The 11,943-nt window shown below is 45.7% G+C and overlaps 1 protein-coding gene across 1 annotated transcript in view; it reads right to left on the bottom strand.

The window, feature by feature from the left end:
- Nucleotides 1-762: 762 nt before the first annotated feature.
- Nucleotides 763-11,943, bottom strand: part of LOC101620008 (chromosome unknown open reading frame, human C1orf186) — a 12,707-nt gene continuing 1,526 nt past the window's right edge. Inside the window, exons 2-6 of the mRNA XM_004685276.2 lie at nt 5,511-5,645; nt 5,222-5,322; nt 4,004-4,138; nt 1,513-1,574; nt 763-984 (exon numbers count right to left, since the gene is read on the bottom strand). Coding sequence (XP_004685333.1) covers nt 784-984; nt 1,513-1,574; nt 4,004-4,138; nt 5,222-5,322; nt 5,511-5,645 — 634 coding nt within the window. The 3' untranslated portion in view covers nt 763-783. The remainder of the gene's footprint in view (nt 985-1,512; nt 1,575-4,003; nt 4,139-5,221; nt 5,323-5,510; nt 5,646-11,943) is intronic.

Raw genomic sequence — 11,943 nt, 5'->3', positions numbered from 1 at the left:
GTGGCTGTGGAGAGCCTCACAGTACTGCGCTTTAACCCATTACACCACAGGGAGGGCCCAGACTCTATTGTTGATATAATCAGACTACCTAGCACTGTACAGTTAAATTTTATACATGCTGCTAAGTTGTTCTTTATTAAGTTAAGAATGTGTTCCTTAATTCTCAGGTAGATTTAAGAAGATCTGACAAACCAGAAATGACTTGACTTTTATTGGATTGAATTTGAAAAATTTTCCTTGGGATAAGAGACTGTGGTGTAGGTTGGCATTTACCAGGACTCTTATTTGTCATCTTGCCCTCATAAGAAACAGCAAATTCAAAGGTTAATTGATGGTGTGGGATTTCTAATTGGATTACTTAAGCTTCTGGGAGCAGAACAGGATTTCTCAGGAATACCTAGTCTTGAAGAAGAGATAGCATATAGACTGCCGAGAGGAAGAGAGGAATTGCTGGGTGCCTTTTATAGAAAAATTTTAAGGAAGTTTTAAAATGTATTGCTAGTAGTTAAAGCACTAAAGAGTCCTTTAATTGTAAACTTGACAACAGACTCTACTACAGCTGCTTCAAATCTTGAAAATTTTTCGATGGAAAGAGATTATACCACTTCCTCTGCTGATACTATGCGTTATTTTCGAACTTAATCTGGAATTTTTTCCTAACGTTGGAGCTGAAACTTTCTTACTGAGAGATTCAGTTAAGTCAGCCTTTCCCCATCTACTTTATTTTACCAAAGAAAAGATGTCATCCTACAGAAAAATCCAGAGCAAATAGCACATTAAAATTCACATGGCCACCTGAGTGTATTCCACTGGCTCAGACACAGCAGGATTCACAAAAGTCCAGACGGTGGGCTTGCAAATTTGGGGGTTCATATTGACATAATCTTTGTCTTCCTTTATGTTTTCATAGTCCAATGTAGATTCAGTTTTCAGTCTCTCAGGGTCTGGAAAGACGACATGTGTGTAATTCATATCTTTGATGCCCTTACAGAAAAAAAGCAGAGAAATGTGTGTCAAGACCCTACCATGTTTGGGGAAGGTAGGATCCCAGACTGAATTCTCACTCACGGGGCTCACCCAAGTCTGATGGGGAAGAACCTGGGGTCCAGGTAGCTGTGTCTGAGGGTCAGGACGGCTGGCAGAAGCCTGCCATGCCTTGTTTTTGTCTATAGGGAATGAATGGGCTTAGTAAGAAAGGATGTGGACGCTGATTCCATGTGAGCTCAAGGACTCTGAGCAGACTTGACCCAGTGGGGGGTCCCTACTGGGGATAAAGGAAGCTGAGGACTTCCCATTAGTGTTTTCATTTTCCAGCCTACCCACTTACTCATTTTGTGGAATGACCAATGCTGATGTAGGGCTGTGAGTGGAAACCTGACCACCCCCAACTAAGGATGCTGTAATGACCTAGAAACTCCACCCAACTGCTCCCATCTCTACACCTGGGTTTTACAGCAGGGACCCCAGACTGCCTGCCTATGGAGTGCTGGGGTCACTAGGTGTGTCCATTACCTGACAGGTGGGAGGTGAGCTGCCAGAGCTGCTGGAGCTGCCTGAGGATGTGTCGCTGTCATCTAGGGAGAAACAGAAATCGTTCTCAAGAAAGCCAGACGGTATTAGGAGGGAATAGAGAAAATGGAAGAAAGAAAGAGACAAAGTCAGTGAAGCAAAGAGGAATATGGGAGACATATACAAAGTTTCCAAAAAAGATAGCAAGAATAAATTAGAAAAGGGGTGGTGCGAAAGAGACCTCCCAAAATAACAGGGCACATATCTAAGAGTGCAGGCACTGCTGTTTCATCCAGCTCTGTCAGAAACGGATAACAAACTCACCAGGCTTGACTGTACTTGGGAGGAGAAAGAAGGGTTGTGTAGAGACAGGGAGTTCTGGACATAGGTTCTAATCAAAACCAGCCACTATAGTTCTAGGCCTGTCACATCCCTTTTCATGCTCTGGTTTTATCCCTTTTAAAAGCAGAGAGTTAGATGATAATCTCTGAGGTTCCTGTCACCAGTTCTGGTCATGCTCTGGTTTGGCTCTGGGGTTAGGGGTGAGGAGGTTCTATCTGCTGACACACCAAATTTTTGTGTGTGGCAGTGTCTGGTTTCTACAACACCGAGGCCTCATCCTAGTGCTGGGGAAGCCCAGCAGCTTTCCAAGGTTTTCCAGCTGAAAAGGTAAAGTTCAAAGGGAGAGCAAATGCAAATCAATTGAGGAAGTTAATAGGAAAAGTGCCATCTCTGTAGGATGTAGAAAGATCAATGAGTCTTGAAAGGATATTGTCTTGCTGGGGAAGCAGCAATGTTCGCTATGTAGAGAATGATCTGTGGGTCTCTCAAGCACTGAAGGAGATGGAGTTAACTATCACTCCCCACGGACAAGTGTGGATTGGTGCCATCACCAAGTTCATATTAATTAAAATACTCATGGCTGTTCACCCAAATTGAAGCCTGGGCAGACCACAGAGGACCCACCCACTGACTCAGTGACCCCAACGGACCCCATGGCCCTCATTCTCACCTAGACCACCTCTGAACCCACAAGAAGAATGGGAGTGGAAAACCTCCACCCAACAAAAGTTCCAGCTATAGCAGAACAAACCCAAAGCAAGTAATGGGAAGAAAGAAAAATACAAATGACCAAGCAGGTCCTCAAGGAAGAGTTTACCACAGAGAGAAAACAAAACTCCACAACCAAATCACAGAGAAGTGGAAGAGCTGCTTTATCTATGACACAGAATTCAAAACTGCCATGATTTAAAAAACTAAAGAATTGGAACAGTTCAGAAATATGCAAGAAAAATCATAAGTGTAAATGAATACTATGAGAAGTACAATCAAGATACAGAAGTTAAAAATTGAAACTTTAGAGTAATTGGACTATAGGATGTAGGAAGATCAATGATGGAGTGAAAAATTTTAGAGAAAGCCAATAGAATAAACCAAAAGCCAATGGAAGAATGAATCAGTGGGCTCAAAGATACAAATGAGGAAAGAGTCAAAACAGAAAAAGAAAAATAAGAAGGGAAAAAAGTGAAACCACACTGTAAGAATTACCTAACACCATAGGAAAGGAAATATTGGAATCATAAACATCCCAGGAGAAAGACAGAATCTGAAACATTATTTAAAGAAGCAGTAAAAGAAAACTTCCCAAACGTGAAAAAGGAAATGAACATACAAATGTTGGAAGCTAAAACACCACCAAATTACCTAAACAAAAGGAAAATTACAGCAAGACATATAGTAGCAAAACTTCTGAAAATCCAAGACAAAAAAAATAATGAAGCTGATGGTGGTGGTGGTGGGGGGGGGAAACAGATAACCTATACAGGACTATCACACTAACATAGGCTAATATCAGACTTTGCTAAAGAAACACTACAGGCAAGAGAATGGAGGGCCTCTCTAGTGGCCTAGGGCTTAAGTCTCACTGCTATCACCTCTATGGCCTGAGTTCGATTCCCGGCCAGGGACCTGACCCACATATGGCCCAGCAGACCTCTCCTGTCTTGTCCACTGCTTTCCTTATCAGTGTGTTCCAGTAGATTCACCTGTCCTGTCACCAGTCTGTCTCTGGTGAATCCTCTCACCTCTGGCACCTCAGTTCTTCTATTAAAAAGAAGAAGGAGAAGGAGAAGAAGAAAAAATGGAATGATATTAAAACACTCAGATACATGGCTAGAGGCAGTGAAAACCTTGGCCACAATATTATAAAGACAGGTGCAGGGACAGTCTCCAAGCCCCTTGTGTCATTCATGCATGACCAAACCCAGGAAAGAACTCACATTTACATAAACCCAAGCAGATCTGCCCTGCATGATGGTGTGACCACCTTTTTGAAATAGGTATGTGAATGAGGCTTTTACTGAAGTGGGTGTGAGGAATCCTCAGACCAGCAGTTTAGAGATGGGGACAGAGCAGCTTCAGCAGAGAGGCCCCATGGGGGTCAAGGCAGAGCAGATAAGCTTTATGGCAAGTTATCCCCCACCCAATCACTCACGTCTATAGTGCAGATCAGACTCAGGGGTGCTTCTTTCTGCCTGAGTCACCTGGGCACCAGGTGGGGGCTGGTCGGCAGGGCTGGGCATGACGTCCTGCGGTCTGACCTCTTTCAGTATATTCTCACTGTGCCTGGCTAGAGGGGATGGGGAGAGGTGAAAGGCGAGGGCTTGCTGGGCAGGCACACCCGATCTCTGAACACAGTTCTCATCAGGGGCCTTCCAAGGGAACTCTCCAACTCTCCACACAGCCCTGCTCAAACCCAGCACCCCTCCTCTCATTGAAGCAGAAGCCAAAGCCCCACTGAAGCTCTCCTTGGCCTCACTGCTCCTCCTCTGCCTTCTCGCTCCTGTGGACTCCTCAGTGCCTGTCCCTCTGCGCTTGCTGCTTCTGGGCCATTCTCCTGCCCAGAGACCTGTGGGGCGCGGCTCACTTCCTGCAGGTATACAGCTGTCAGCGTCCCAGGGATGGGGCCCAGGTCCCATGTGCTGACCTGGCTTCACTGTTTACCGTGATCTTACACATGTGCATTTTACTTCTTCTTCTGGTTCACGGTGCCCCCTCCATAATGTAAGTTACACTAAGGGGGTGCAGATAGGGGGTTTCTGTTGCTTGTTAATCGAATGAATGAATGACTAAGGAAATCTAGACTTCCTTGTGAGAACAAGCTTCAAAACTCCCTTCCACCCAATCCTCTGTCTTAGCACAGGCAAAAATGTTGTTTTGTTTGCCCTCGTAGCATAAAGATTTTATACTTTCCTTTAAATCAAATTAAGAGTTTAAGCTGACTTCTTAAACAGTCTCTTCTGTCACAGTGCAAGACCACTTCTTCATAGGCAGTTCTTGGAGGGGGATGAGGGAAATTAATTAGGTGAAATGAGCCCCCTCACAGGCACTGCAGGGACTTCTCTCTGAACACAGCTCTGGAAGGACTCTGGCTCACTAGTCTTCCATTCAAGTACTAACCAGGCCCGGCCCTGCTTCGTTTAGATCATCAGCTGCAACCGGGCACGTTCAGGGTGATGGTATGGCTGTACACTGGCTTACTATTCTCAGCCAGAAATAGCGTGGGCCAGAGTGGAGACGACCCAGGTAGAGGTAGGCAGGGTGAGGGAGAGTAGGTTTTCAAGTGACATTTGGGGGCTGCAAGGGGCTTTTCTGCGGCAGGCTTGGGACTAGTTCCCAGGAGTGCCCAGTGGGGGTGTGCTAGGTCCGTTACCTAGGCGCCGGCTGAGCAGGTAGTAGATGACCACCAGGAGGCCAGCCTGCAGGGACACGGACACAGCCGCGATCACCAAGGCGTGCCAGAGCTCCATTTTTCTGCAGGGAAAGAAAGCCAGCGTCAGGGGGGGCAGGGACACTAACACGGCGGGAAGCCCCCCCTGCCCCCAGCCAGAGCAGCCGCCAGGGTTGCCAGGAGTCCAGGGCAGGCCCTCCGCCTCGCCCTCTCCCGGCAGCAACACCAGCCAGCCTCTCAGAGGCTGCTCTGGCCCTGTGTGGCTACTTACTGCACGAAGAACAATTCCGGGACAGTGGAGATCGGGTGGCTAGTGTCTTGCTGCTGCTTGGGGGTGGTAGGAGGCGAAATGGAGGAACTACTGGGCGCCTGTCCTCCATGCACTGTCATCAGGAGCTCCAGGAACCTGCAGGAGGCAACGCAGCTGGTCAGAACCCAGGACTTTGGGGGCAAACTTGGCTGCTTAGAGGGTGTTGGCTTTCCTCAGTTTGGATCTTAGTCTTGGACTCTCTAAAATAGAAGGAGCAGAATCACTACCTGACAGCCGTGGATTCTCACTCGGTGCCAGCCACAGCCCCATGGCCCGGACTCCTGCCAACCTGCCAGATTCCCAACCCTGTGACTTAGCACTTGCTGCCCTCTGTTTGTGTGAGTGATGTGGGTGGGGTTCGAGAGCTGAGGTACATGTCTGAGGTGACACCAGTGGCAAGCGACGGGCATGGAATTATGCTCCAAGCCCAAGTCTGCTGCACGGCTGGAGAAATGCACAAGGAGAGATTCCTTGAACAGGCCTGAATCTTGCTCTCTCTCCCTCTCCCTCTTCCTTTCCCTCTCTCTCTCACTCTCTCTCTCCATTCTCTCTCTCTCTCTCTCTTAAACACACACACACACACACACACACACACACACACACACACACACACACACACACAGAGCCGTGCAGGGCAGCAGCACTGGGCTTTACAGTCTCTGTGGATGCTGTTACAGCTGAATGAATGTTTATTTGAAATATCAGCTTATGAATTCTATCTGCATGTTGCAGAATATGGAGTCACCATAAAAAAAAGGCAGGATAAGTCCAAAGTCTCTGAAATGATGTTTATTGAGCACTGAGATGGAATCATTTAACTATCAGTGTCCACTATTAGATTGTAAACTTTTACTGTCATTAAGTCTTATTTTTCCAGTCAGGGTTTCCAAGTGATATGGACAGTGTGGAAAGACCTGGAAATGTTATTTGTAGTTCTCATCATTGGGCTAACAGTCCAAAGAAAGAGAAAGCGATGGGGTTTGCCTCCACCAGCTCGCGAGGTCTGCAGTGTTGACCCGCTGGAGACTTCTAGAGTGGAAATACCACCACTCCCCACATCCTTCGCGTATTAGCAAGTCAGTCATCAGGAATGGCTGTTCTATGTCAGGTCAAATTTGGGGGCAACACAGGCCAATTTAGTTATCGTCCTTGCTTAAGTCTCCTCTTTCCTATGTAGTCAGTTCTAGACACTTCTCCCAAAAGACCCTACCTCCATCTACCCTTTGCTTTCCACATTAAATGAGCAAAGTACACCTGACCTATCACTCCCAAAGAGATCTACTGTGTTTGATCGACAAAGATGGAGTCGGATCCAGATGTGGGTTCTGAATTTGTATAATTCAGTAAGTGAGGCCCAGGAAGCAGAACTGTCCCAAATAGGAGAACCACCCCCCCCCCCCTTCTGGTTTGCATCTGAACCCTCCCTTGCAGGTCCCACCCAACCTAGCAGTACCCAGAAGCACCACAAGGTGGCCCTGTGAGCACCAGGGCGGCTGGGGCTCCTTCTACAAGAATTGTGACCCCCAGCTTATTTTACTGCTGGTGAGAAGGGGCCACAGAAAGGTGGACAGTGGCCTCTGCCTCAGAAGCAGGTGAGAAAGGACTCCAGGAAATGGCCCATCTCTCACTTCCCCTAGGTTTACAGTCAAATGGATAGAAAAGTCGGTGCCCATGTATGATCAGCAAGTTCCACGAGGAAAATGCAACTGAGAGTACTCATGTACAAAATTAGAATTGCAGAGCCAGGATGCTGGAAATAAAACATAAAAATGACTGAGATAAAGCTGGCAGGGGATTTTTCAGAAAACAAAATCATCTTGAAGGATTTGATGATTTGAGGAAAGAATATAGATAAGTATTAAAAGCCCTCTCTTATTTTGGATAACTCCTCCTAAGATTTCAGTATGGAAGCTGATTTTCAAGCAGCAGTTTGATTTCTGGGGCAGCTGAAAAGGAAGATTGGACTTTGCAGGAAAGTTTTTTGCATCCACAAAAGACGTGGACATTTTTAGAAAAGGCTAGAAGTTAGGTTGGTGTGTCTGGAAATCAACAGTGTTGTACCTTTATTCAAGGCACTATTTAGTGTCAGCGAACTCACAAGGAAAGTTTCACTCGTCATCAATCACAGTTTCTCCCTCCTGCATCCAGGGGTGACTGATACACCACCAGGTCTGTGTTCTGATCCTATGCTCCAAGTTTTCATTAAAAAGAAATTATTTATGCATACAGAACTGGGGTGCAAGCCAGAGGTGCAGGGGCAGTGAGAGAATTCACCAGAGACAGAGTGGAGAGCAGAACAGGCAGATCAGTGAAGTACACTACTGAGGGGAGCAGAGGTTGAGTCAGGAGTCATGCCACGCCATGTGGGTCACTTCGCTGGCGGGGATTGAACTCATGCTAAAGTGGCTTTAACTTCTTAGTGTTGTGCTTTAACCCGCTGTGCCACCAGGAAGGGCCCACCAAGTTTTCATTTTTTAAGGTTGTTCTGTCCCTTCACCTACTGAAAATTAAACAACTAACAGATACTGGTAGTACAATAGAATTAAAAATGCAAATAATTAAAGATTTGCAACAGAAGAATTAAAAATGCAAAATCACCCCAAATTTTATTCCCATAAAATTTTCTATACATTTTCATAAATATATGATGTCTACATATGTATATATACACATACATTAACTTCTTAGGATCTAGGATTAGCCTGATTCACAAGTTTATCTCTTCATTTGAATATATCATAGACATGTTTTCATGTTAAAAACAACACCTCTATTCAACAGCCCCATCTGGGACTCACAGCTCCCAGATGAATTTTTTTAATAATGTGCTTTACAGATTTGGGATTCCATAAGAAGGACCATGCTTGAGATTATACCCTTGAGGTTTACAGCATCATTTCACTTTCTAAAAAAGATTTATTTATTTATGCATACAAGAACTGGGGTATAGGCCACAGATGTAGAGGGTCAAAGGATTCACCTAAGACAGGGTGGGTAGTAGAATAGGCAGAACTATTGAAACACACTGCTGAGGGGAGCAGGAGGAGACAGGAGAGGTGTGCTGTGCCATGTGGGTCAGCTCCCTTGCTGGGGATCGAATGCATGCTCAGTGGCTGGTGATAGTTTGATAGTGCTGTGTCTTTAACCCCTGTGCCACCAGGGAGCCCCCCACCCTAGCATCATTTGAAATTGTCATATGCTACTTTATCAGTGTTTCTCAGCGGGACTTGACATTTGGAACCAGACAATTCCTTGCTGTCCAGAATTTTCTTGTCCACCCTGGGCATTTGGCAGCGTGGTTCCAAATGTCAAGACCCACTGAGAAACATTGATAAAGTAGAATATAAGCAATTTCAAATGATGCTGGTGTGGGGGTGGGGTCTTCCTTGGTGGCACAGGGATTAAAGACACAGCACTATCAAACTATCACTAGCCACTGAGCATGTGTTGGGTCCCGGCCAGGGAGCTGACCCACAGGGCACAGTAGACCTCTCCTGTCTCTCCTCTGCTCCCCTCAGCAGTGTGTTTCAGTAGTTCTGCCTGTTCTGCTCCCCACCATGTCTCGGGAAGACCACCAGTGTGACAGGTCAATGTAACAATCCAGATACCCAAGCTGACCCTCACTCCTTTCTACCCCCTCAGGTAGTCATGTTTGCCCCTGGTTGAAAATCACTGCATTAAATAAATGCTCCATTACTATAAAACCAGTATCTTAATTTGACTCTTTATAGAAAACTCTTTTGCTCACATTTCCTCCCATCATTTTAACGTTCTGAGCATTTACTAGCCAAATAGCACATGGTACGTGATTTGGAGAGAACGGAACGGTCAAAAGGCCTAACAACAGTTCCCAATTCTCTCTAATTCTAGCTGTCAACTATGGGCCTCTGTGCCCCACTTTCTATTCCTGTGAAACAGAAAAGGCAGGTGTAACTCATAGGATCTCATGTGGGCTCCTGAGTTACGCTGTTTGTAAAGACCTTTGTACAATGCTCACCATGAGGGATACTCAGGACTCAGGAACTGTTATTCGGCCCTAAAACAGGTCACTGCGATGGTAACTAGAGCAGAGCAATTAAAATCAGTTTAGCGTATTTTAGGAAACTTAGGCACTTGCTTTGAGTACAGCTTGGAGATAAGATCCAGAACAGGATGAGATACGAAAATTATGATAGATGTCATTATTTAAGTGGCTAATGGTTCCCAACCACAACGGGCAGGCTGCTCTTTGGTGTCTAATTGCAGATTGCTGATGACAGTGGCAGAAACAGCTGCTCTCTGCACACAAACGCCAAACAAGCGGGAAGTGAGCAATTCACGGTTAGTATGTGGTGGAAAAGCATCTGAAAGGCATCATCCTGTTCACTCCATGCGGCTGTTTTGACACCCAGCCCACCCGAAGGTAGCACCCTGGCCCCTCCTGATCAGTCTTCAGTGGGGTGTTAAGAGATTTTTCTTTCGTTTGCTTCTACCTGGGGTGCAAGTCTGAGCCCGGCAGTTGGGGTGGGGGCCATTGTGTCGCCGCCTCTGCTCACAGCAGGTGCCTGCTCCGGCCTGTCTGCAGGGGTGGGGGTCCCGCAGGGTGAAAGAAATGGGCATCTTCTTTGGAGAGATTCATCCTCCAGAGTGATTTAAAACAAGAGGACCTTAAGTTTATGTATTTAAAAATCATATGGATTGAAGGGCAATGGATCCGTATTATTAAACTGACCTTATCCAACTTTTAAATATTAAATAAAGAATATTTGAAGATAGAAGTATTTTATGTTTGCAACTTTCGTTATTGACTGTTTAAAATGAACTATTTGAGCCCTAACATGGCTGTGTGGCACAGTGGGCAGGAAACAGGGCAGGAAAATGGAGCCTGCGCTGTCACTTGCCACTGAGGGTTCTTGGAGCTGGAGCCTTCTCTAGGCTCGGGTGGGTTCAGGGACTGAATCCTAAGTGCAGCTCCCTAAGGCTCTGCCTAGCCGTAAGCATTCTGTTCTTTAAAGACTGGAATTGGGAAAGCAAACTTGTTTGGAAATGGCAGCTTTTAAAAGAAAAAAATATTTTTATTAAAAAAAATATTGATTTGCCATTGCCTTAAAATTCTACATTAGGGCCCTCGCTGGTGGCACAGCGGGTTAAAGCACAGCACTAAGAAGCTAAAGCCACTTCCGCATGAGTTCGTGCCCGCTTGCCTGGGAGGAAGGAGATCCACATGGCGCGGCAGACCTCTCCTGACCCTCCCGCTGCTCCCCTCAGCAGTATACTTTGTCGATCTGCCTGTTCTGCTCCCCACTCTGTCCCTGGTGAATCCTCTCACCCTCTGCATCTCTGCCTGTACCCCAGTTCTGTATGAATAAATAAATAAATCTTAAAAAAAATCCTACATTAGTTTTCGGAGTCGTGAGCACCTCGCTGCACCTACAGCCAGCGGTCTAACACCTTGGCACTCAAGCGCACCCCTGCCCGCGCCTCCCACCCCTCTTCCGCTTCATCCCCCCCCCACACACCTGTTTCCATAGAGTCGATTTGAAAAAAATATTTCCATTGCATAATCTCATTCAGTCTAGACTTTTCTCCTCTAAAATTTAATATACAATTCTGATTAATCAAGAAAAGGACGACACACATGTGCACCAAACTAGTAGTGAATGCAACCTCAGAAATAGAGATCAGAATTTTGTTAGATTACCAAGATGTCCTGATGAAATTCCACACAGCACAGAAGACTCAGACAGACCCAAGTCAAAGCAAAATAACAAGAAAGTTTAGGGGTCAGCTCAGCATCTGGCTTCTACGGAGAGCGTGCCCCATGCCTGCCGCAGCTCAGTGCGGCCTGAGCTCGGTCTACTTGGTCATTCTCTGTCTGCAAGATGTACACACTAATAACAAATTTTCAGGATTAGCTGAAATGAATATAAGTGATACCTGTTTCTAAGGAAGAAAGGAGATGAGGTATAGGAAGTAGTTGTTACAGTTTTAGTTACAAGCCTTCAATAAATGCATCCGTATTTAGAAGTGAAAAACATTATCAGAGTTGTCTACTCAAATCTGTGTCTATATCATCTTACAAAGGAGTTATCTGAAACTTTTAAGGAACATGGGAGTCTTAAGCTCTGTAAACAGGAACAAAAACAATAGATGGAAAATTTTCATGTTCATCTCAGTTATGAATACAGAGGTAGATGATTATATGAAGAAGTCACTGCAGGGAAAGCCAGGAAATCAATAACTGCATTAATAAAAATTAGTGGTGTGTATTAACCATGCACTTTTATCTTCCAGCTCTACAGCAATAAATGTTATCATCATTTACTAGGTAATGACGCTGAGGCCTGGAGAGGCTGGGCAAGTTTTCCTGGCTCCCCAGACCATTGCCAAACTCCAAGGCTTCTGACCGGTCTCC

Source organism: Condylura cristata, unplaced genomic scaffold (assembly GCF_000260355.1).
Source record: "Condylura cristata isolate star-nosed mole 26May11 unplaced genomic scaffold, ConCri1.0 scaffold00018, whole genome shotgun sequence".
NCBI lineage: Eukaryota > Metazoa > Chordata > Mammalia > Eulipotyphla > Talpidae > Condylura > Condylura cristata.
Note: the sequence above shows the minus strand (reverse complement) of the source record. Positions and strands in the feature narration are given on the sequence as shown.